At 48.9% G+C, this 26,066-nt stretch overlaps 1 protein-coding gene across 10 annotated transcripts in view; it reads left to right on the plus strand.

Moving 5' to 3' along the window:
• TFDP1 (transcription factor Dp-1) overlaps positions 1–26,066 on the plus strand; it is a 401,906-nt gene that overhangs the window by 345,210 nt on the left and 30,630 nt on the right. For all 10 annotated transcript variants that reach the window (XM_078658073.1, XM_078658068.1, XM_078658071.1 and 7 more), the window contains exon 11: positions 24,011–24,086. In XM_078658073.1, coding sequence (XP_078514199.1) covers positions 24,011–24,086 — 76 coding nt within the window. The remainder of the gene's footprint in view (positions 1–24,010; positions 24,087–26,066) is intronic.

The following is a 26,066-nucleotide window of genomic DNA, read 5'->3' on the forward strand; positions in this document are numbered from 1 at the left end:
TTAAGCAGGTAACTATGAAGTCTTACTACTATGTCTTTCCTTGTTGGGCCCAGGGTACCATCTAAGCTACCTCCTTTACCATGAATGGGTGCCTTCATGATCTGTGCCACCGCCCCCTGGCTATCTCCGGGCCTGATAGGTGTTCCTTCACTGGCTTGTGGCCTCCAACTGCACCTCGCCCTCAGTGCCACGCGAAAGATCATCGGGATGGGCCTGCTGCTAATCCAACACAGTCCAGTAAGCACCCAGCTCCCTCCGTTCCAGAGTCTCATCAAACCCTGACTTAAATGCTGTCTCTGTTACAGAGATTTCAATGCCGGGTTGCAGACCGATCGAGGTTCTGACCTACAGTGCCTCCATCTTACCAGAACTCCATGGGCCTATTTTTCAGGAAATATTTTATCTCATTGGGTCAAGAAGTCTGACATGAATTTGAGATTCTGCTCATATTAATGCAATTTTCACCGGATTCACTAAGCTAGCTATTTGTGTACCCAAATTCAACTTCAATAATAAGAAATACTCAGTGCAGTCTTTTGTTAGAAGGGTCTATCAACCTAACCATAATTTCCACCAATTCATGAAGGTCCACAGTTAATTTCTAATCCTGCCTAGTATTTTTCAAATATTGCTCATCTGCTGTCACCCACTCAAGTAAATCCTTCTTCCAAGCAGAATGTCTTGGGGCCCTGGGCGATACCCACTGAATTGCTAGTGTACACTTAGCTAACACTGTGCCCATTGCAGCTATTTTCGCTTTCATTTTCATTGTCCGCATTATTGGGAATATTCTAACAAAGCATTAGTCACTGACTGCAAACTCTCGACTACGGAAGCCCAAAATTGAACTCACTCTCTCTCACACTCTCTCACACTCTCTCTCACACACACACACATACTCTCTCACCCGCACTCACTCTCTCTCTCACACACTCTCACTCTCTCACACACTCGGCTGCGTGAAAACGTGGAGTCGACATGACACACATACCTGCAACCCACTGCTTATGGTATAGGTAAGATATCCCTCTAGCTGGGTGCAATATACCACTGGTCAGGGTACAATTGCATGAGCACTGTACACTGTCCATTCTTAGACATTGTAAGTGATGTAAAGCCATAATGAGTATATGACCCTGGAGTTTGTCATTACGAACTCCACAGCACCATAATGGCTTTACTCAATTCTGGGAAGTTTCGTAGCCGACTTCTCAGCATAATAAACCCACACTGATGCCACTGTGGGATTCATTATACAATGCACCCAGAGGTAATGTCAGAGATGCCCCCCGAAAAACAACCCGCCTCTGGTGGGTTCCCCTGACTAGTAGATACAAGCCTGCTACTACAAGGCAAGTTTCTGGACCTCTGGGGTGGGAGCCTTCGCTCCCTGGGTTCAGAAACCAAGCCTTTCCTGGGCACCTCCCCAGGTCAGGAAGAGCCATTTGTGGCAGGGAAGCTTCAATGGCCTTGCCACCTTTGTAAAAAAAAAAAAAACAGCCTCTCGTGCTATGAGAAGCAGTCCTCCTTCCTGTCTCAACCCCTTGTCGGCAGAGGGACAGGTATGAAAAATTAGAGCAGCCCAAAAGGTGTGCCCACCTCTGCGAACCCCACCCCTCAGGTGGAGGAGTCAAGGTAAAGTCCACTCTTCATTCCCCACTGTCTTTCAGGTGGCAGGCACTCTCCATCAGGATAACGGATTATGCCCACTCCCCCACGTGTGGTGAGCACACCAAGGGTATAGTCCACCTAAGGTCAGTAGCCCATTGGCTCGTACCTCGAAACCCCTAAATCGCCCCCTAAATATAGTAATTAGGGGGCAGCCTTGAGTCCAGAAGGCAGATTCCTGCAACCTATGAAGAAGGACAAAAGAAGATGCACAGCTAAGGAGACTGCAGAGAAGAACTGACTTGGCCCCAGCCCTACCGGCCTATCTGCAGTTTCCAAAGATCCTGTGCCAAAAAACACCTTGTCCTGCAGCCAAGGTCCTCCGTAACACCTGGGAGGATTGACTACCTTCAACCAAGACCGGATCTCCTGTGAACAGCAGCTATGTTCAAATTAATCTCCAACGAAAGACTCAGAGCTTTCTGAAGACAAAGAAACCCGATGGCTGGAACCACTACTGCACCCGTTGCCTACGAACCAAGTCAGAGTGGCCCACCGGTCCCAGCGAGGTCCCCCAGGGCTCCAGAGTCTGAGTCCACCGTGGGTTGACCCCTCCAGGAATCCCTGATGCCACCTGCAGCCTCTTCACGTAGACCCCTGCCAATCGCAAGTGGCCCGGTGAGGTGAAATCCGACCTCAAAAGGCACGCCGGCATCCGGGCGCCCTGGAGAAGAGGACTTGAGGTGTAGCTGCGTCCCCGAGCCCTTCAACTTACCTGCCCAGCTGTTGATTCCTCCCGTAAGACTTCCTGGACCAAGCCTGCAGCCAAAATCCTAAACCAGCAACTCCCACTGAAAACAGGGCACCCAACACCAAATCAGCACTATGCACCCAGCCGCTCCTGTGGGTGCACCTTGTGTGCTAACTCGGATCCTCCTTTGCCCTGAGCTTAACCCTAGAAGCTTTGCTCCCTCAAACCTGTGGCTTGCCCGAGAGCAGCCACAAACCGACGGGCCCCCTGGCCCTAGGCTGACATTGGGCCTCAGCACTCTGCACCCGGCCACCCTAGTGCCGCTGAGGGTGCTTTTTAATTTGTCTTGAAAAGTTAAATTCTACATACCTGTACCAAGTTTTGATTGGTTCTAAAAATAAAATACAACTAAAGAAATATTTTTAACACAAACAATTGGTCTGAGTTCAGTCTACTTTTACCGCTGTAAGCCTTTGGGGATCCACTGGACACTGTGCACATTATACCTTACTTTGGTATATACAGAACCAGCTTCCTACAGGGGCTGAGGTCACAAATGTACATTGCTTAATCGCAGCTGAGGAATTGTTTATTGAGGAAAAAAGTCTCCCACTGCTCCAGACTTGCCCTCCCACCACCTCTGAACCATCATTCTATCGCTTCTATCTCTAAAGTGTTTCAGATTCCATAGTGGCATATTTTGGTCATAGGGAGTTTGTACAAGAATTTTGTGATCACCGTTTCCCAAATCCCGGCAGCCCAGCAAACAAGGTATGGGAGAGACTGTCCAGTTTGTTTCCCCCATTAATAATGTTTTAGTCAAGCGATACGTGGAGAGAATCCCAACTAATGTTTTCTCCCAATTGTCATCCAGGTCAAATCAGTGAATGAGATGTTGCAGCTGGGCCGCAGCATAGTATGAGAAAAGGTAAGGGAGTCCAACACCTAAGTCCAGCTTGGACTTACCCCCTCCACAAGCTCTGACCTTGATAACTTTTACATGGGACTTTTGCCTACTAGACCCTCTTGCCTCTATTGCTGCCCATAACACTGTGTTTGAGGCATATGTGCTGCAGATGGTACATTTATGAATAGATCGCCATCTGGTGTTGGGCTCGGATGATTTCACTTGTTTTTCTTTTGGAGAAGTCTTTTGTAGTCACGAGGCTGGAGACTCCTCCCTTGGGTGATAGTGCGCATGGGCATCGGCTCCATCCTTAGATTGTTTTTTTCCGCCATCGGGTTCGGATGAGGATCGAAGCGCTCCGGATCGACTTCGAGAAAAGAGTTATATTTCGGCGCGTATTCCCTTTCCAATTCGACGGTATTGTTTATCGAGCGCAAATTCATTCACATTTCGACGCGCTTCGACGTCAACAAGAAAGAATTCCAACTCTACGTCGACGAGACCGGGAGGCCTATCTCGACGTAGTCCAGCCCGGAGTCCATGGAAAGGACTCCATTCAAGAAATGTCCGTGTGGTGCTAAATTCCCACACAAGGACCTACACGAGGTGTGTAACCTCTGTTTATCACCTGACCACAAATCCAGGGACTGCGAAGCCTGTGCGGCTTTCTCCTCCAAGTCGACATTAGAAACAGTCGAGCCCGAAGACACGAGATATCGAGGATGGAGTCAGATGCAATCCCAGAACTGTTCGAGGTCCAACACCCTGAGGGGGAAGAAAAAGATGAGGAGGGGTCGGGGTCGGAAGCGGACGAGTCTGAAGTCAGAGAAGTCGACGTTCATCAAACCGTGAGTGACGACGTCCCTTTACCAAAAAACCGACCCCGATTGGTGTCGACCCCGCCTTAAAGCCCGGTCAGACAACCGAAAAAAGTTTCAGACGCCCCGCCTTCCGGCTCGGCAACGAAACCAAAACATTCGGCCTCCCACTATGTCGGATCCGAAAAACAGTCGACATAGACACCGAAGCTCCATATCAAAGAGAGCTTGCAGTCGAAACATTCCATGTCGAAACCGAAACATGCTACGACGTCGAAGACTCCCTCGACACCGAAAAAATCGGACTCGAGCAAACTCTCGGTGCCGAAAACACATCACATCGAAAGCAAAAGCACCTATCGGACCCAAAGACTTCGGTACCGACACAGGAGCAACAAACAGATCCAAAACAAAAGACTTTGTTTATTGATCCATAAACTGGCAAGGTGGTGACAAAACTACCTAAAAAGAGGAAGACTCAGCCGTTGGACGACAAAGTCCCTCCTCCTAATAAGAGAACAATGGGGACAAATACAACTCCTCCCCTTTCTCCACAGCATATGGACACACCCTCTTCTCCTCTTCCTCATACTCTGCCAGCTATTCCTCCACCTTCTACACCACGCCCATCTACACCTCAAACAGATGTAGAAAGTGACACAGGGGATGGGGACATTCCTTGGGATAACAATACTATCCCAGAAGACACAGACCCATGGGAGGATTATGACGCAGTGTCAGATAATGATAATGACCCTGACCTGTATCCCTCAAAACCCTCTCCTCCCCAAGATAATTCTGGTTTTGCACAATTGATTAATAGAGCAGCAAAATACCACAAGGTGGATTTACATACGGAACCTCAGATAGAAGATTTCCTTTTAGAAACACTACCTGCTGCACAGAAATCTTCAGGGACCCTACCTATGCTTAAGGGTCTCCTCACTCACACATCAGACATATTCTAAGATCCTGTGAGAGCTAGGGTGTTAAACCCAAGAATTGTCAAAAAGTATAAGGCAGCCCCAAAAGACCCAGTATTTATTAAGGGGCAAATACCTCTGGACTCGTTAGTAGTTTCAAATGCTCGTAAGAGGGCAAACTCACTAACGGCAGGAGAAGCTCCTCCTCCTGACAAAGAGTCCAAATTAATAGATGCCTCTGGCAAAAGAGTAGCATCCCAAGCGGCAAACAGCTGGCGCATAGCAAATACTCAAGCGCTACTTTCACGTTATGATAGAGCTCATTATGATGAGTTACAAAAACTCATTACACATCTCCCTAAGGAACACCAAAAGAGGGCAGATCAGCTGATACAGGAAGGGAAGATAATAACTAACACTTCCATTAAGTGCGCCTTAGACGCAGCAGACACTGCAGCAAGATCCATAAACGCCAGTATCATGTTAAGAAGACATGCATGGCTCAGGATATCAGGGTTCAAACAGGAGGTACAAACTTCTTTATTGAACCAGCCTTTTGATGGGGAAAACACTCTTCGGCTCAGGTACAGATGAGGCGTTAGAGAAAATGAACAAGCATTTGCAATGCATTAGGTCTCGGGTTAATTAAGTTTGAGCTATTGGCATTGCTAAATATTGCAACACCAACTGCTACAAAAGCTATTGGTGTTGCATTATTTAGCAATGCCAATTGCTCAAACTTTAATAATGCGAGACCTATTGCATTGCAAATGCTTGTTATACCCATGTTTTGAAGTTGATAAAGCGGTGGTTAAACGTTTTTATCCCCAGCATACTAGGATGCTGCAATAGCAGCTTCCTGAATGACGTGATAACCGCTCCCAGGGCTCAGAGATGCTCTTCAGTGCCACCAGGCATTTAATCTTGAGCAGAACCCCCCTGCCCCCTGCCATCAGTTTTGGATTGTTCCATTTGGTCTCCCATCCTGGAAATGCACCTACTTATGCCTTTCATAAGAGTGTTTGCATTTGTTTCCAATGTGTGGAAACATCCTGAAAACCATTCCTAAATCTACACAAACACATGGATTTAGGGAGTTTCTCCAAGTTTTGCAGGTGAACCCACCTTTAAACTTCCACAGGCTCACTTCTCCTCTAACCCTAGATAAACGAGTTAGAAAATGAATCGAAATTGCAAATTTTCCTTATTGCTAAATCTCCCATCTAATAATGAAAGTCTATGATTCTTAAACCGCTTCAAAATGAGGAGAAAAAAAAGCTTGTGTCCCATCCTATCCTAATTTGATAGTTAGGAGTCTTCTTAAGCACAAATCTGAAGATTCTTTATCGAGTCAAACCACTACAGTGACATGTCTAAAAAATATAATTGAATAATGGTGAACAGACCAGTAGCACCATGTTATGGGGCATTGCACTGCAAAGTCGTTTACAGAGTTTTGTTGTTTAGATTTAGACCTTCACCAATCCTGAAGGTGCTAAGCCGAACAGTCAACAATGCATGATGGGAATTATTTCTGCTACCTATGCTGCGTTAAAAAAAGGACACAACTAGATGCTCCGACGAGGGAATGAAAATCACGCAATTTGTTTCCTCAGTGCTGCTGTTTCCCATTTTGCTTGGAAGGGCATATACTGGCCCATTTTCTTCGAAGTTGTGGACATGTGAAACACGGATCTGTTTGTGCACACCGTTTTTCACGAGGCTGATCAAAGGGCTCGCTGGCACGTAGCGGAGGCCGGATGCGATTGAACTTGCCTTGGCTGTGTAAAAGGAGACGGGTGCCTAATGGGCAGCAGGTGGATTGTCTGTAACATGTCAGTCACGCCACGTTTTCTCAGCTTCCCTTGCACACGTCCCTGCCTCTGTATGCACTTTACGCCGCTTCATGGCCGTAGGAGACGCCGACGGGCATGGCCATCTAGACGAGTGACGAGCTTTAGGAGCCTCACAGCGCTACATCATCTTTTTCCCCTGCCTCGTGTTCATGGAACGCATTTCAAGCATGTGCGCATCTCAGGTGCAGCGCAGCGAGAATTGGGCAACATTTCAGCCAATGAGCTCTGAGCTGCAGGGCGCGTAATATCTAAGATCTCTGCACGTCTGTTGTTAATCAGCTGAAAAAACAATGACATTGACAACGAGAGCCATATATTTAAATGCACGCAGTGTAATTACGTTTGTTTTTGGGGGGAAATGTCACAACACGTTGTGGATACGGTCATATCATACCTCAGTTCTGTCTGATCATCTGCACACCTGTGTGTTCACTCTGGGGCCACTAGGGAACAAGTGGCCTTGGGAACAGAGAACATCAGACATGAGTCTGGTGGGCAGGGAACCCCAGAGGCGACTCTGGTCAAACGGAGATACCAAGGAGATGAGGAGACATCGGTGCGGGTGACACTGGTATAGAAAGAGGAGCAGACCTGCTCCAACTGCACAACTAGGGCAAGCATGCGGGGGAGGTTCCTGGCAGAGTCGGATTCCGACGCGCGGCGAGTCCAGGCTGCGGTTGAACTACAAACGTCATTTTGTAGTTTAAAGTGGCCCGCCCCTCAGTCGGATTCCGACGCGCGCCTTGGAGCAGACTCCCCTTGCATTCCACGAGGCGCGCGACGCGATCCGGTCCGTTCTGCCATGCTGTGGAGACAAGACCTGGCCGCACGCACAACGTTATCCTATGGGGAAACGCTGCACGCGGCCAGGTCTTGTCTCCCTTCGTCGTTCTGAGACGGCTGAGACGCCGACTATAGTTCTCTGGCGAGAACGCGCTTTCAGCGCGTTTCTAGCCGAGACCTAAAAAGGACACAGCAACGGCTAAGTCAATGGGAGCATTGCAACAGCCAGCTCAGAGGGGTTCCTTTCGTAGGTCCACACATAGAGGCGGATCAAAGAATACAGGCACAAGCCAGCAATCAACCTCTTTTACCCCAACATCACCCAGAGGGAATTCTAGAGGCAGTTACAGAGGTAATAACAACGGTAGGGGTCGCGGAAACAACAACAACCGCAACTCTCCAACCCCAAAACAGTGACTACATACAGCTCCCCCCAGACCATTTAACCCCAGTTGGGGGGACGCCTATCACAGTTCCTACCTGTCTGGGAAAACATCACATCACACAGGTGGGTGAGACAAATTATCCAACATGATTATTGCCTAGAACTCACTGCTACCCCACCAAACATCTCCCCCAAACAGCGTCCAATGAGTCAAGATCATCTAACATTATTAAAACAGGAAGTACTATCACTGCTACAAAAGCATGCCATAGAGAAGGTTCCACAACATCAACAGGGAAGAGGAGTATACTCTCTATACTTTCTAATTCCCCAAAAAGACGGATCTCAAGGCCAATATTAGACCTCAGACCTCTCAATGCATACATAAATTCGGAACATTTCCACATGGTCACGCTCCAACAGGTACTTCCTTTACTGAAGAAAGGGGACTTTCTTTTTACACTGGATCTAAAAGACGCCTACTTCCATATCCCAATTCACAAAGCCCACAGACAATACCTCAGGTTTGTAGTAGAAGGACAACATTATCAGTTCAAAGTCCTTCCGTTTGGAGTCACAACAGCACCAAGGGTGTTCACAAAATGCCTAGCAGTGGTTGCAGCACACCTAAGAAGACAGCAAATACATGTCTTCCCTTACTTGGACGACTGGCTAATAAAGGCCACGTCACAACAGGAATGTCTTCAAAACACACAAAAGACAATACAACTGCTGCACCAGCTAGGGTTTACGGTGAACTACACAAAATCCCACCTACAACCAAACAAGGTTCAACAATACCTAGGGTCTACTGTAAATACAGAAAAAGCCAAAGTATACCCCAATCTAGTCAGGATTCAAACAATGCTCACATTGATCCAAAGATTTCAAACTCAACACTCATTAACAGCTCGAGTGTTCATGCAGTTATTAGGGATGATGTCCTCTTGCATACTGCTGATTCCATATGCCAGACTACAAATGCGTCCGCTTCAAGAATGTCTAGCAACACAGTGGAATCAGGCTCAAGGTCAGATTACAGATCTGGTGTTGGTAGACGACCGCACACACCGCTTTCTGAAGTGGTGGAATACAACAAACATTTCCAAAGGGCAGTCGTTCCTGGAACCAATTCTACAAGTGGTGCTAACAGCGGATGCATCGCTCACCGGATGGGGAGCTCATATGGACAGATACACAGTACAAGGGAGATGGAGTCGACAGCAAAAAACGACTGCACATAAATCATCTAGAACTACTAGCAGTGTTTCTAGCATTAAAAGCTTTTCAAATGCATATTCTCAACAAAGCAGTCCTGATCAGAACAGACAACATGACAGCAATGTATTATATTCAAAAACAGGGGGGGGGGGCACACTCTCTCCAACTATCCAGACTAGCGCAGGAAATTTGGAGATGGGCCATTCCTCAAAACATCTATCTGTTAGCTGAACACCTACCAGGAGTTCAGAATCAGATAGCAGACATCTTAAGCAGAGAGTCCTAACAAATACACGAATGGGAACTGCACGACCAAATACTGCAGCCATTCTTCCGGAGATAGATCTCTTTGCCACTCATCAGAACGTAAAATGCCAAAGCTTCGCATCCAGGTACCCACACCACCTGTCGCAGGGCAATGCATTATGGATAAATTGGTCCAACAAATTTGCATACGCTTTTCCCCCTCTCCCACTAATTCCATTAGTGGTTCGAAAACTGCAACAGCATTCAATGACCATGATACTAGTAGCACCCACGTGGGCACGGCAGCCGTGGTTCTCCACGCTCCTCCGACTCTCACAGGCGCCACACCAAAAATTAAGAATCTCACCCATGCACCTTACACAGAACCATGGAGAAATAATGCACCCAGATCCCAAACAACTGAACCTAGCGATCTGGCTACTGAGATCTTAGAATTTGGATACTTAAATTTACCTCCAAACTGTATGGAAATCATTAAGCAAGCAAGACGTCCCACCACCAGAGCCTGCTATGCAGCAAAGTGGAAAAGGTTTGCTGTATACTGTAACAACATCAACCCTCTGAACGCATCTACACAAAATATTATTTGCTACCTACTACACTTACAGCAATGTAACCTTGCTTACACCTCAATTAGAGTACATCTTGCAGCTATAGCAGCATACCTGCAAAATAGGCAACATCTATCCCTGTTTAGGGTGCCCGCAATTAAGGCTTTTATGGAAGGACTCAAAAGAGTTATCCCACCAAGACTACCACCTTCTCCAGTCTGGAACCTCAACATAGTACTCACCAGACTAATGGGGCCACCTTTTGAACCTATGCATAGGTGTGAAATACAATTTCTTACATGGAAGGTGGCCTTCCTTATAGCCATTACCTCCCTCAGGAGAGTGAGTGAGCTACAGACATTAACAATACAAGAACCATTTCTACAGTTACACCAGAATAAAGTGGGTCTTAGAACAAATCCAAAGTTCTTACCTAAAGTAATTTCAGCATTCCACATCAATCAACCAGTGGAACTACCAGTCTTTTTTCCAAAGCCACAGATGGTAGCAGAGAGAGCCCTACATACACTAGATGTCAAAAGGGCAATATTATACTACATAGAAAGAACTCAAACTTTCAGAAAAACTAAACAACTATTTGTAGCGTTTTCCCCAACACACAAAGGCAATCCTATCTCTAAAGCAGGCATTGCCAGGTGGATCGTAAAATGTATACAAATATGTTACATTAAAGCAAAGAGAACATTAACTGTTCCCCCTAGAGCTCATTCTACACGCAAACTAGGGGCATCTATGGCATTCTTAGGGAACATTCCCCTAGATGACATATGCAAAGCAGCAACTTGGTCTACACCGCATACCTTCACAAAACACTATTGTGTTGACGTACAGGCAACACAACAAGCAAGGGTGGGCCAGGCTGTATTAAAAGCTTTATTTCAAACTGTTGCAACAGACACTGGTGACCACCGCTAGGGAGTTAACTTCTGCGGCCTCGAACGGAATAAGCTACTTACCAGTATGCATCTGTTCTTGGCATAGAGGGCTGCAGAGTGGTACATGCCCTCCCTACCTCCCCGGAAACCTGTGTCTGTTCCAACATTATCTTATTTAGATACACTTACATGGGCATCTCTTTCTGTATTCTATCATACTACTCCATCTAACCCTACTATGGCAAAACAATCTAAGGATGGAGCCAATGCCCATGCGCACTATCACCCAAGGGAGGAGTCACCAGCCTTGTGACTACAAAAGACTTCTCCAAGAGAAAAACAAGTGCACTCATCCGAGCCCAACGCCAGATGGCGATCTATTCATAAATGTACCACTCTGCAGCCTTCTATGCCAAGAACAGATGCATACTGGTAAGAAGCATATTCCTTGTTTCCAGTGCCACCATCAAAACTGATCTCTGAAGCACCTCACCCTCAAAGTCTACAGCTACTTTCCTAGTGCCAAAAAGAACAGTTTGAGCTTTCTTTGATGTTGAGCTCCTTTCACATCCCCTTCCTAGGGTCCGGAGAATCGCTTGGATGGAGGAACTCTTCGTCTCATACTTTGATGTTTTAGATATGCCCAGTAGGAATGATTGGCTCTTGGAGGAAGGTAATTCAGGGGCTGATGAACCCCCCCTCTTCCTTATATGGATCCTGGCCTTTTGCTACATTGTAACAAATGGGTTTCATCCATTTAGTCCCCCAGGATGTTTCGGAGTTGACAACTTGGTTTTTGGGTTTACTGTGAGTGAGTCTCACTACCTGAATCTGTCAGGGTAAAGTCATGGTAATTAGTTTGAACGTAATAACCTCCAGTGTCTGCCTTTTAAGATAACCAACACACATGGTAATATGGAGAAATGCTTGCCATAAGTCTAACCACTCCGGTACAAAAGGGGGTGGTGATGGACGGAGCATATGAACCAATCAAACACTCACACCCAGTCAAAAGATCTGGGTTTAATCCATCACCGTACTTTAGCCTACTCTGCCACCCCAGTTCAGACATGGCCATATGCAAATCAGTCTGACCCTGTGCCTCATTGGAACAGTCCAGCCCGAACTGCCAAGCCATGCCTTCCCTGGACCGGAAACAAGGTTCCTAGGACCGGGTTCTGGCATTTCAGCAGTCTTCAGCCAGGCTTGCTTGATTCCAGTGGCAAAGTGAGCAAGTGACTCACGTCTGAGCATACCCTGCTAACTTATGGCGAACAAAGCGGTACAAAAGGGGGTGGTGATGGACGGAGCATCTGAACCAACCAAACACTCACACCCAGTCAAAAGATCTGGGTTTAATCCATCACCGTTCTTTAGCTCACTCTGCCACCCCAGTTCAGACATGGCCATATGCAAATCAGTCTGACCCTGTGCCTCATGGCAGCGTATGCTCAGACGTGAGTCCCTTGCTCACTTTGCCACTGGATTCAAACACGCCTGGCTGAAGACGGAGGAAATGCCAGAAACCGGTCCTAGGAAGCTTGTTTCCGTTCCAGGTAAGGCATGGCTTGGCAGTACGGGCTGGACTGTTCCCATGAGGCACAGGGTCGGACTGATTTGCATATGGCCATGTCTGAACTGGGGTGGCAGAGTGGGCTAAAGAACGGTGATGGATTAAAACCAGATCTGTTGACTGGGTGTGAGTGTTTGATTGGTTCAGATGCTCGGTCCATCACCACCCCGTTTTGTACCGCTTTGTTTGCCATAAGTTGGCAGGGTATGCTCAGACGGGAGTCCCTTGCTCACTTTTGCCACTGGATTCAAGCAAGCTTGGCTTCAAGACTGCTGAAATGCCAGAAACTGGTCCTAGGAAGCTTGTTTCCGGTCCAGGGAAGGCATGGCTTGGCAGTTCGGGCTGGACTGTTCCCATGAGGCACAGGGTCAGACTGATTTGCATATGGCCATGTCTGAACTGTGGTGGCAGAGTGGGCTAAAGAACGGTGATGGATTAAACCCAGATCTGTTGACTGGGTGTGAGTGTTTGATTGGTTCAGATGCTCCGTCCATCACCACCCCCTTTTGTACCGCTAAGTCTAACCACTGGCAGTCACTCTGAGTACATTCCAAACCCTTGTTCTGTTGCCCACTGTGCAACCTAAGTTTGGACCTGGCAATATGCAAATCAGTCATGACACTGCTCCAATAGAAACTGTTCCATCCAAACTGCCAGACAAGGTCCTCCCTGAACTGGAAAACAAGCAACCCAAGACCAGTTTCACACTGATTGGGGCACATTTGTCTAGAGTAGCTTGTTTCCAGTGGAGCACTGAGCACAAGATTCATGTTTAGGAATATCCTTACCACTTAGGGAATTACATCAAACATTAAAAAGGTGATGGGAGGAATGTTTGCACTGCATCGAACTATTGGCAATTGCTCTGGGTAGCATTCCATCCAATTGTGTTTTTTGCAGATGATGCACCTTTTTTCCAGTTATCAAGTACTAAAAGAGTTACAAGCAGATTGACATGGCGGTGATCCAGGCCGCAACAGCATCCGACAGATGTTGTTTAAAGCTAACCCCATCTTTTGGGCTGCTGCGCACCAAACCACTCCAAACTCCTGGAGAGGGTCTGTAATTGCTCCAGTTTAAAGGTGGAGACATTCTGCTTCCAGGAAATTGTAGGCTAATCGCCCTCCTTGACAAAGAGGTGAAGTACTTGGCCACAGTACTATTAAATGAATTAATGACCTGGGCAGAAGACAAAAACATTATACCACAAATGAAACTAGTTTTACACGTGGAGCGGGGATTACAACAAACATCTTGGCTCTTAATCTTTTAATAGATAAGATTAAATTGTACTATAAATCACTACGTCTGTTATGTTGATTTTAAGTCCACATTTGGCATTGTTCGGCGTAACCTTCTCACACTGGGGTATCTCGCCCATGTTATATATATATTTTTTTTAAATATAGCTTTTATTGAATTCACAGGATAAAAGACAACGCAATTGGTACATCATGCATTTGTCCACATCTCATGGACGTCTGTCGTAGTTACGGGACGTATCACAATGTGCAGTAGTACAGTGTGGTGTACAACTTAACAATGACGCAATACAAATGTTCCTGCCATGACAGTACTGTAATCAAGATAACATCAAAAAGTGAACAACGAGTGATAGAAACAAAACCTAAAAGGAGACATAAGAGGGGGGTGTTCATCGAGCGTGAGGACGTGGTGTGCGGTTCGGATCAAGGATCTGTCAGTGCATTGTGGGTTCATGGTTGCCTTCTGGTGGTGAGTGTGGGCTATTTCTTGGTGTTGGGGAGGACCGAGGGCCGGTGGCAGGAGGTGTGTTGCGTGTACGGGGAGTCAGGTGGGGCTTCACCGTGGCGAGCACGGTGGAGCATCGACGGTAGGTGCATCAGTGGCGTCCTGTGGGTGGTTACAATTGTCTCTGTCGGGGGCTTCAGAGTCGCAGTCCATGTTCTCTGTCTCGGTCAGCACCTCCTGGCATTCCTTATGTAAGGAGCCCAGCATCTCATCCCACAATGTTGCGATCAGGAACTTCCGCAATCCCGCGGTTTCCTCATTATGTAGGGTGATGCTTTCTGCCTTCGCCCAATTGTCCAGGGAGGTGCGCCAGTGTTCTGTTAGGGGTGGGGTGGGTCGTTTCCAGTGTTTCGTAATCAGCCGTTTGGCCGTGAGGAGGCCAAGGTCCCAGAAACGAGAGGGAACTTTATTATGTTTGGTCCGCTTGTATACGCCCAGTATACATGCTTCCCATGTGCGTGGTACCTGCATGTCGGTGCAGCGCTCCAATGTCGGTAGCACTGTCTGCCAATATATCTGAAGTTGTGGGCGGCGCCATAGCATGTGTAGTAAGTCCGCGCCCTACAGAGCACATCTCGGGCAGCCAGCCGTGGCGCCCCGGAAGTACAGGTTAATTTTGTCTGGCGAGAGGTACGCACAATGTAGTATGTAGAACTGGATCAGCTTAAAGCGTGCATTTCGTGGGATGTTCTTAGGGCCTGATAGTATCATCTTCCATTCTCCATCTGTCCAGTCCTTCCCCCTGTCAGCCGCCCATTTATCACGCAGTGGCTGTAAGGTATGTTGCGTGTGTGACAACAGAGCTTGGGTCAGTCAGTGCACCACATGTGTACCGTTCCCCATAACGTGTAGGTGCTGTATCAGTTGATGTGTGGGTGGTTCCTCTGCGATGTTCCCCCATCGTTGCGTGTATGCCATGACAATGGAGGCATGTTGTAAAAACTGCCCCGCTGGAAGACCAGTGTCGTTGGCCAGTGTCACGAAAGGTATCAGGGCGCCATCGGTGTATAGGTCTGCCATGGTGTCTACTCCCGTGCGTGTCCAGTGTTCTAGTGCTGCTTCCGTGACGACAGATGAGGTTTTGGGGGTGCCCAGGAGTGGTAATGCAGGGGCGTATGGTTTAGTGTGTTTAGTTAGTTTCAAGATCCTGTTGTAGCAGGTGACAGCAACGGCTGCATGCAGTTGTGATGTTCTCCTCGTGGGCGCTAGGGGGTGGAAGAGAGAGTGTATTTGTGTAGGAGTCAGTATATCTGTGGCCGTGGCAGTATCCTCTAGGTTCCTGCCCGCGAGCCAGGCTGTTACCCACTGCAATTGTGCCGCCAGATAATAGAGTTCTAGATTCGGCACTGCGAGGCCTCCGTCGCTGACCGGGGTGTAAAGTTTGCGCAGGGCCACTCTGGGTCTTCCGGTATTCCATATCAGGTCCCGGACCATGGTTTCCAGCTCTTTGAAAGTGCGGACCCGGACATATGTTGGGATGTTAGCAAAATAATATAGGAGTCTGGGCAAGACGATCATTTTCGTCAGTGTCACTCTACTCGGCACGTTGAGTGGGAGCGTCTTCCAGAAGGAGATCTGGGATCTTATGGACGTTATGGCGCGTGTCAGGTTGCCATCGAGAATGTCCGGGGGTGTTCTGTATATGTGTATGCCTAGATACTTGAACGTGGTGTGGTGCCATGGTAGCCGCTCGCCGTGGATCGCGATCTCGGGGTCAGGAGTCTCTGGAGCAAATGCATACGCCCCCGATTTGGCCCAGTTAACTTTGAGGCCTGACATGGACTCGAAGGATCGAAAGATTTCTGACAGCTCCGGCGGTATGCGGGTGAGGTCTTTGATATACAAGAGTAAGTCGTCCGCATACAGTGACACCACGTGTACGCCGTCTGCCATTGGGATGCCCCAGTGTGTGCCTCTGGCGCGCAACGCCTCGGCAAGGGGTTCTATTGCCAGTGAGAATAGTAGTGGGGATAGTGGGTAGCCTTGCCTGGTGCCGCGCCGGACTCTGATGGAGTCAGACATCAATTTACCGGTGCGGACTCGTTCTTCTGGGTGGCCGTATAGCAGTCCGACCAGGTCAATATAGTCGTCTCCTAATTCGAATTTGCGCAACACCGATAGCAAGTAAGGCCATTCAACCGAATCGAATGCCTTCTCAAGGTCTAGAACCAGGCAGCCCGAACGCGGCCAGTCCCGTACTGCGTAGGTCTGCACGCGGAACAGCCGCCGTATATTGTGGGAGGTGCACCTAGCAGGTACAAAGCCGTTCTGGTCAGCGTGCACCAAGGTAGGCACTAGGGCCGCCAGGCGTCTGGCCAGGGCCGACGCCAAGATCTTATAGTCTGTATTCAGCAGCGCCAGTGGCCTATATGATCCAAGGAGCATGCCATCCCGGCCTGGTTTAAGGAGAGACACCAGCGTCTCCTCATTCATTGACTTGGACAGAGCTGAGTCGTCCAGCGCCGCCGAATACACCCTGAGTAGTTCCGGGATCAGGATTTCGGAGCAGGCTTTGTAATACTCCGCCGGTAACCCATCTGGGCCGGGGGCTTTAGCATTTGAGAGAGCAAAGATGGCCTCTCGCAGCTCATCTGCCGTCAACGGGGCCCCCAGATCGTCATGTTGGTCGTCCGTTAGGACAGGTAGTGTAATTTCGTCCAGGTATGTCGCGATGGATGACTGTGCGGTCAGCAGCCGGGACTCATACAGCGCACTGTAGTGCGCCACAAAGGCCTCGTGTATTTTCGCCTGGGTATATACTACTGGGCCATTGGCCGGGCGAATCGCTGTCACGAGCGACGTGCGCTCTTCACGTTGGATCAGCCAGGCCAATAATTTGCCAGGTTTGTCCCCTGTGTGATGTGTGTGCGGGCTGAGTGGGCTGCGTAGTTGATGTGTTTCATCCGATTAATCAGTCTGTCGTGTTCCGCCCGTGCATCCAGTAAGTCAGTGTTGTCGTCAGTGGCCGCTGCCTGCTCCGCCTGTAACAAAGTCGACTCCAAGCGCCGGAGGTCAATGTCTAGCTGGCGCCGGGAATGGGCCTGGGTGCCTAGACAGTGCCCCCTGAGGACCACTTTAAACGCGTCCCATTCTACTTGTGGTGTCGATGCCGTGCCTGTGTTGTCCTCGAAATATTGCACTGTCTGTGTGTTTATGGAGCTCCGAAACGGGCCGTCCAGCAGCAGATCAGGCTGTAGCCTCCATGTGGGTATCGGGGGTCGTGGTTGTTCCCATGTCAGGTCTAGTATATGCGGGTTGTGATCTGAGTGAGTGCGGCCCATGTAACAAGTGTCAGTGATGTGTGGTAGGATCTCGTGGAGACTTAAGCGCGAGGTTTTGACATAGTCTTTTGACCGTCTGGCAACAGCCGAGAGTGATGTTATTTACGGACAGCGTTTTTCAACTAGGTACGTAGCTTGGAGAACTGGTTTTGGATGGTTTCTTTTACCAAAGTTTTAAGGTGTCCGGGAATACTGACCATGGTTCATTTTCTTTGTAGAAATGATTGCGGCGATGCGTCTTCACGAGGGTAAGTTCAGTCGTTAAACAGACGAGGTCTGCGGGTGTTTAAAGAACAGCCCTTTGGTATAGGGTTTTGAGAGTTCATGTTACGTTTTTTTACCATTTAGGTTCCTTCATTCAGTCTTAGAAGGAGAGGGTAAGCCTCACATAATTTTCACACGGGGAGATGGTGGTGGAGCACTAAATTCAACACTTTGTTTTCGTTTTTTCTTGATTCTAACTCAGAAGTGGTCCCTAAAAATGTAACGCTGTTTTTTTACATTTGTTCAGATTTCAGGCCCCGGAGGAAGAGCCTCATAGGGCTCGAAATGCATCGGGCTTCTTAAATGTTTCATGTGAAAATGATCTGTAGTGTTATGTACGCTGTATTGTTCTGAGCTTAAAAAGAACTGTTATGTCTTAATAACAAATATTGTTATGTTTAATGTATTGAATTGAGATGTTACGTTGATACTAATGAAAATCTGATATGGTTTAAAATTTGTAAATATACTCAACTGAGTTTGCAACTGTGCACATTGGTCGGGTGTAATTCACTCGAGATAGGTAGGATCTCGCCGGACACCATATACCTATCGAGGCGTACATGCAGGGCGTGTGCCCCTGAATAATATGAGTAGTGTCTAGTGTGTGGGTTGCGGCTACGCCATGCGTCGTGTAAATCCCATTGTGTGGACCATGCCCGAAGTGCGCTCGCAGTGTTTTGTGCCTGTGAGTTGGGTGGTGGAGGGTGTGAGCGGTCCAGGGCGAGATTCAGCGTACTGTTGTAGTCACCGCCGAGTACCCAGGGGACTCCATGCCAGGGGGCCAGTGTGTTCGACATCTGTGCAAGGAAGTCCGCTAGCCCAGTATTGGTTGCATACACTGAGACCAGTACCAGCGGGTTACCGTCAAGCTTGCCGTGAATCGCAACGTATCTCCCCTCGGGATCTATGTGTGTGTCTATCGTCGTCCAGGGAATGCCTGGTCTGACCCACACCAATGTACCTTTGGCATAGGACGAGAAGCCTGTGGCATACAACTGCCCGCGCCACCTGCGTCTCAGGGTGGGTATTTCCGTAACGTTAAGGTGCGTCTCTTGGAGAAGGGCGATTTGAATGTGGTGGCGTTTGAGGTATGAGTAAATCTGATGTTGGCGTGTGTATACCTCTCACATTCCACGTACATATCTTAACAGTAGACATTACAGGTAGTAGCGATTCCCACCACCCGGATCCCACTTCTCCTCCCCGGGCACCCCATGGTTGTTATCGGGTAGGCTTTTCCCACAATCATGCAGATACATACAAGTGCACACCACTTCAATAAGAGTAAGGGAGGGGGGAGGAACATGGCCAACGAAACATGAAGCCATTGAACAGTATGAACATTCGAAATACCAAAAGGTCGGATGCGAAACGTGCTCCCGTCCATACTCTCTAGGAGAGCAACAAGGTCTAGGTGTAGGGGGTGGATGTGCTATGCGCACAATGTCGGTAGTTGCAAGTCAATAGAGTTGTTATGTGAAGGCTTGCCTCTATCCCGGGGGTGACGTGCCAGTCTATGCCATCTATGCAAGCAGGGGACCCCACCAGTACATGTAGGAAATACCATACTTTACGTGTCTCGGGCCGACGGTATCCAGGCGAAGCGTCTTTGGATCAGTGCATCGGCTGGGCGTGGGTTTCCAGTGTCTCTCCTGGGCTCCTGTCCGCCGTGTGGGGCGTGCAGTGTGGGACAGCAACGCCTCCGACTGTGAGGTGCAAGGGTGTTGATCGTTGTTTCGTTCTCTGCCCGCTGTTGCAATGCTGTGTTCCCACCCGTGGGTGACATCAGGTCCGGTTCGACGTGGCTTTCCCTGATAACGTCTCCAAGGAGTGCCAGAGTCCTGGCGCGGTTAGCCTATGTAGTCCGCCGTTTGTGGAGTGACATCCGGTCGGTTCCCCGACGCCTAGGAGTCTGGTAGACCATAAATTGCTTCGTCGTCGCTGGGGAGTTCCTGTATGCTGCCACTCGCAACTTCGCTCTGTGCGGGGGATCTGCTGAGCTCCATGACCAGGCGGAGGGCGTCTTGTTTCTCCTGCCTTGCGGCATCCGCCGGGGGGGGGGGGGGGGGGGGGGGAGTCGTCGTCGCACCATGTGAGTCGGACCTTGTCCGTTGGCGAGGCATGCGTCTCCGCCGCCTCCGAATTGCCTCCGGGGCGCGGGACCCGTGGTTGTTTTGGGGTCTGTGTCCACGCCGCTTTCTAGCCATGCTTCCACTTCCGTTGGATCCGTGAAGAAGTGAGTGCGCTCCCCCGCCACTACTCTCAATTTCGCTGGGAACAGCAGGGAGTATTGCAGTCCTAGATGCCCCAGGCGTTTCTTTACCTCTAGGAAGGAGTGCCGTTGTCGCTGTACTTGTACCGTGTAGTCTGGGAAGAACATCACAGTCGTGTTTTCAATCCGGACCTCGTGGAGTTTGCGCGTTTCTCGTAGAATGGAGTCTCTGTCGCGATAATTCAATATGCGGAGCAGCATGGGTCTCGGGTTGGAGCCTGTCGCCAGGGGTTTGGTGGGAACTCTATGAGCTCGTTCTATCACGAAGTGGGGGGATAGTGACCCCTCCGGTAGTATGTCCTTCAGCCACCGTTCCATGTGTTCCTCTGGGGTCCTCCCCTCCCATTTCTCCGGTACCCCGACCAACCGCACGTTGTTTCTTCGCGCCCTACCTTCCGCATCTACGGCCCTGTCTTCAAGGAATTCCACCCTGTTTAGTAAGTCTCGGATCTGCTTGTGTGACTGGTCGGCTTGAGGTTTAAGTACCTGTACGTCGCTCTCCAGAGTCGTGGTGCGCTCCGATAATTTTTTATGGTCCGCCCTCAGGTGCGTCAGGTCTATGACCACACTATCGATTTTCGTGGCCAGGGATGTGCGAGTCAATTGTATGGATTCCTCCAATCTCTCCATGGCTGCCAGCATAGTGTCCAGCTTCGCCGTTGTTTGGTCGGGGTCGGAGCCTTTCCCGGACTTGTCCATCTTGTCCTTTGGGTTGGAGCCGCCGGTCCCGGTTCGGGCTCTGAGCCCGCTAGACATCCGTCACCGTATGTCGTCTCCGCCTCAGCTGTGCGGCCTGTGCCAGGAGGGCTATTCAGCGTGTATGGCGGTCACGTGGTCACTGTAGCTTGTAGGTTGTCAGGAGTTCGTGACCGAGCCGGCGTGGCGACGCTCCGTGTCGTCCCGTGTCAGCTGGGCTGCCGAGTTTTCGGGGGCATGCGGTTGCGGGCCGGTGCGTGGCTTCCAGGAGTGATGCTGGCGCGGTTGTGGGTTGCACGGGCTTCCACGCCGCTCGCGTGGTGCCGTGGGCTGCGAGGTCACTATGTGTCCCGGGTTGCAGTCGCCTGTGCGCCCTTACCGCCTTCTGCCGGGAAATGGGTGCCCTGGCCCCTGGTGCAGGCCTCCGGGTCCGTCCTGTGATGGCGCCCTCAGGGCCGGTCAGTTCTGCCGCTTGGTCCGATCCCGTTCACCTCCCACGGCGAGTAGCGCCCATGTATCTGTCCTGCTGGGGCTGGGGCGAATGATCAGGCTCTTTTGACAGGTAGCGGTGATTGTCCGCAATCGGCGGATTTGCAGTTGTGGGCCGGTGCGCGGCTTTCAGGAGTGACGCTGGCGCGGTTGTGGGTTGCGCGGGCGTCCACGCCGCTCGTGTGGTGTCGTGGGCTGCGAGGTCACTATGCGTCTCGGGTTGCAGTCGTCTGCGCGCCCTTACCGCCCTCCGCCGGGAAACGGGCGCCCCAGCCTTTGGCGCAGGCCTCCGGGTCCGTCCTGTGATGGCGCCCCCAGGGCCGGTCAGCTCCGCCGCTTGGTTCGATCCCGCTCACCTCCCACGGCGAGCAGCGCCTACATATCTGGCCTGCTGGGCCGGGGCGGATGTTGCTCTTGTGGCAGGCAGCGGTGATTTTCCGCATTTGGCGGAATAGCCCTGGTTCCCTCCGTCCCAGGTCCGGGCCCCCTCCGGTCTGCGCCGGTCCACTACTCGTCACCGTTCACCTCCCTTTGCGTTGTGCGCAGGCTCTGCAAGCGGGCCGCTTATTCGGGCCTGGTGCTTCTGGTGGAGCCCCGGCCTGTCCTGGGCTCCCGCCGGCGCTGGGTGTGACGTGGGCGGCCCTGGCGCCGTGGATTGCTCGGTGCGGTGAGGGTGCGCCGATCGCCGCCAAAGTCTGTAGGGTGCCGGAGGATGTTGCCCCACTGCCGCGCCGCCGACTTTCGGCTGGCCAAAGTTCGTATTTTCCGGATAATTACACCGGGAAGGGGAGCTCAGAGCGGAGCTCTACCCCAAGGTGGCCATTCACGTTGCGTGCTTAGCCACGCCCCCCATCTCGCCCATGTTATTAAAAGCAATAAAACTTCTTTACTCAGACACATGGGTGAGAATAAAAGTAGGTGAAGGCACCACACTTTCAACAAAGAGACACCAAAACGAGATTAAAACAATGGTGTGTTTTGGCTCAATATCAATGTAACCTGCTCTCGGCTAGCTTATCGCAGCTACTCAACACCGATAACTCACAGGTAGCCAAGTTAGGAGCTCCACAACTCTCAAATTTGTTATATGCGGACAATGTTAGGATACTGATAAGCCAAACGCAAGTTGACCTGCAGTGTCTCATTGATGAACTCTTCAGATTTACAAAAAAGAATAGCATGACTATCAATAATAATAATAGAAAATAAAAAAAGAAGATAAGGGTGATCTAAAATAGAAAAAGGAATAATTGGCATGGCTATCTACATGGCCATCAGCTTCAACACGCAAGTGAATGTAAGTATGTTTGGGTGCTGTTTGATGATATGGGCACTTTTCTACCCAGGAGCAAAAAATAATACCTTAACTGTTTCTTTCCAAACTTTAAAAAGATACATGGTTGTCTCTGGTTTTGATCCATTGCTAAAGGATGTCCCAGCTAAGTTATTTCCAGCCTTAACATACGGCAGCGAAGCCCTTCATAGGCTAGATTGGTCATTTCTCAATACAGTCATCTTAAGAACTTGTAAGCACCTTTTCAACCTGCCGACCAGTGCCTATCCTGCCTAAATTTGGTTGGAGTTTGGGCTGAATAAACAGGCAATTGCAATGAGGGGTGCTTATATCAAAACTTGGTACAAATTGAAGACATCCAGCGATAAAACACTAAACAATGCCTTATGATTAAAACTGTCAATAAATAAAAACGCCCCAGCCAGGATATACTTGGAGTCTGCTTTCAACACTTTAGGCGCAGTGTTGAAGGCAGTCTTTTAAAAGGTAATTAATCACTCAAGGAGGAAGCTCTCGGCAATTGAAAACCAGGCTGGCCTAGCAAACAGATCACATGGCTGTATGATGATAAATTACTCTAAAATTCCTAAACCACAGAAATTCCTAACGGCAGTATGGGCTCTACATCTGAAGAGAAAATCCATCGGATTTCTCTTTGGCCCTCTCTCATATTCTTCCTTTACGGCGATCACAAGTGTCAAATTGTTGCTGCTTACGCGGGTCAAGTGTGGAAGACCTAAACCATCTGTTGTGTATCCGTCCTAAGATTTTAATCGAAAAGAGGGCCCTTTAACATTGGGGGCATTCGTTCTCGCAGACAAGCTATTATCCCAAAATTTAATTCCCTCAATACGTATATAAATTGGTATTTTACAAAAATTTAACAAAATGGGACCAAAAACTTAAGGCCTCAGAAGCATTTTTTACTACTTGATTAATTTGTCATATTAATTGAAATTGCACTTTTTGCTATCTTATATCATATTTTTATTTACAGTTACTGTTATGGGAATAATTGTTTTTTATGCAAAGATTTGTAATTAATTATGTATAATAATTAATTAGAATTTGATTTGAAATTCAGCCATAGCACATTTGCCTTATCTTCAGATTACAGGTTGATAAATAGCTCTGTTCTGTTTCAACTCCTGCTCCAGTCACCTTCCCATATAGATATGAATAGGCTGTTAATGATTCCAACAGGTTTTATTGTACTACCTGATCATCTTTCACTCACAATCCTGATTTATTACCTTGTCTGTTGTCTCCTCCATTGATAATATCCTTATGGATTATGTACAACATTAGCGTGAAGGCCTTGCCAAAATAAATGAATACATTTAAAGAAAAGTAAATTTGGTAATTCTTACCTTTTAAAATGTGCTGACTTTGTAATTTACAGAAATGGCTCAGGGATCCATCAGCAGTGTATTTGTGACTTCTGGTTCAACAACGAATGGCACACGATTTTCTTCTGGGTAAGCCTTCTCTATTAGTCTGCATATTGGAAACATTTATTTTAGGTTGAAATCATTTTATTGATTTAACAACAAACAAGATGCAGTGAGAAATGAAACCCAAGTCATGGGTCGGCATCCATCTGATTGCTTTGCAGAGCATCAGTTTAAAACTGAATTGAACCTCCCGCTACCCTCCCGCCCACTCCTCCCGCCCACTCCTCCCTCTCCTGTCTCCTCCCCCATTTGAGCTGCTTAAACATAAAAGTGGAAATTTGGCTCAGCACATTATTGCTCAGTGTGATGGTGTGGGTTGCATCTGGGTTCAGCGCGGGAAGGCGCAGAAACCGCAGGTATCTAGGGCAGGATAGTTCGCTGAATTCAGAGCATAGTAAAGTGACAAAGGGTCGCCACGCCTCGGCGTAGGAAGCCCCACCCCTTTGAAGCGAGAAAGAAATGCGCTCCATACCTAGCCCATATCATAGGCGATGAAGCCATCCTTGGAGGGTTGGTGTTTTATCTGTGCCCCATAAAGAGTGTATATTCTGTAATGCTGCCCCTAGAGCTATACCTAGTTGCTTGCCTTTACGAGACTTGAGGGGGTAGGTAAGCCTGTCAGATACTCCCAGGACCACATATGCAGGGAAACGTAATAGTGTGGTATCAAAGTGATGGTCAATCTCATCTAGTACTTGTGTCCAGTAGGTTGTGAGATTGGGGCACTCCCACAATAGGTGTAATAATGTGCCATCTGCCTCACTGCCTCTCCAGCAAGTGGGAGAACGGTCAGGGTCACTTTTGTGGAGTCGGGAGGGTGTGAGATACCAATACATCATAATCTTAGTGGCTGTCTCTATGCTTAGAAGTGTTGCATGCGGAGTGGCGGGCTCTGTAATGAATATCTGCCCATTCTTTGGGGGTCAATGTCTGTCCGAGCTCAGCCTCCCATCGGTTTTGGCCCGCTGACATGACTCCCTATACTGGGGGACGCAAAATGTGATATAGTTCTATGGTAAGTCTCTTTGTGGATTGTTTCGAGAGCAACCAGCGCTCAGTACGGAGTGAGAAACCTCTCCGCTCCAGGACGGATCTTTGGCTGCAGGACCTAATGTCATATTTGCAAGTAATGATAGCGCTCAGTTTCAGGCATGTTAAAATCAGATTTAAAATCCTCTCTATCAAAGAAATGCCCTACAGACCTGTGTCCCGCTTTGTCCCAATGACTTAATCCCCCCAATCAAGGTCTGGTGAGAAGTTTGGATTTTCAATTATAGAGGTGAGAGGTGATTGAAAGGTTGTCAAATTATTGTGTATGGCTGTGGCGTCCCAAGCTTCCAATGTTGCTTGTGTCCCTGGTGAGCCATACAGCCCAGAGGGCCTGGTTCCTTTGCAGAGGAAGGGGACCTTCCAGAGAGACTTTCTTCCAATGCACGCTCCATAAAGAGCCAGTTCTTTTCAGACTCCGGCTGGGCCCATTCTAATAGGATTCGTAGCTGCGTCACTTTGTAAAAACGGTCGAGGTCAGGAATACCCAATCCCCCCTCTTCATGCGGTCTGAAGCTCGGGTCCCTATTTATTTGCAGCCTCTTATCTGCCCAAACAAAAGTGCTATATTCGGACTGAAGTTGCTTCAGAACGCCCAATGGCAGCTCTACCGGAAGGGTTTGAAACCGATACAAGACTTTGGGGAGTATGCTCATCTTGAGAGCTGCCACCCTGCCTAGCCACAAGAGATTAAACAGCCGCCATCTTTTAAGCTCTTGTCTGGTCTTTCGCAGTAACCTAGTGTAGTTCAGGGATAGTGTCTCAGCCGTGGAGACTGATAGCGATATGCCCAGGTATGGGATGACCTTCTGATCCCAGTAAATGGGGCATGCTAGGGCCAGAGTATCGACAGTTGACTGCTGCAGAGAGAAGCCCAGCGCTTGAGACTTTAAAGCCGGAGGCTGTCAAATTCCTCTAGCTCAGCCAAAAAAGCCAGTAACAAAATCTGGTGGGACT

Source organism: Lissotriton helveticus, chromosome 8 (assembly GCF_964261635.1).
Source record: "Lissotriton helveticus chromosome 8, aLisHel1.1, whole genome shotgun sequence".
In the NCBI taxonomy this organism is placed as follows: domain Eukaryota; kingdom Metazoa; phylum Chordata; class Amphibia; order Caudata; family Salamandridae; genus Lissotriton; species Lissotriton helveticus.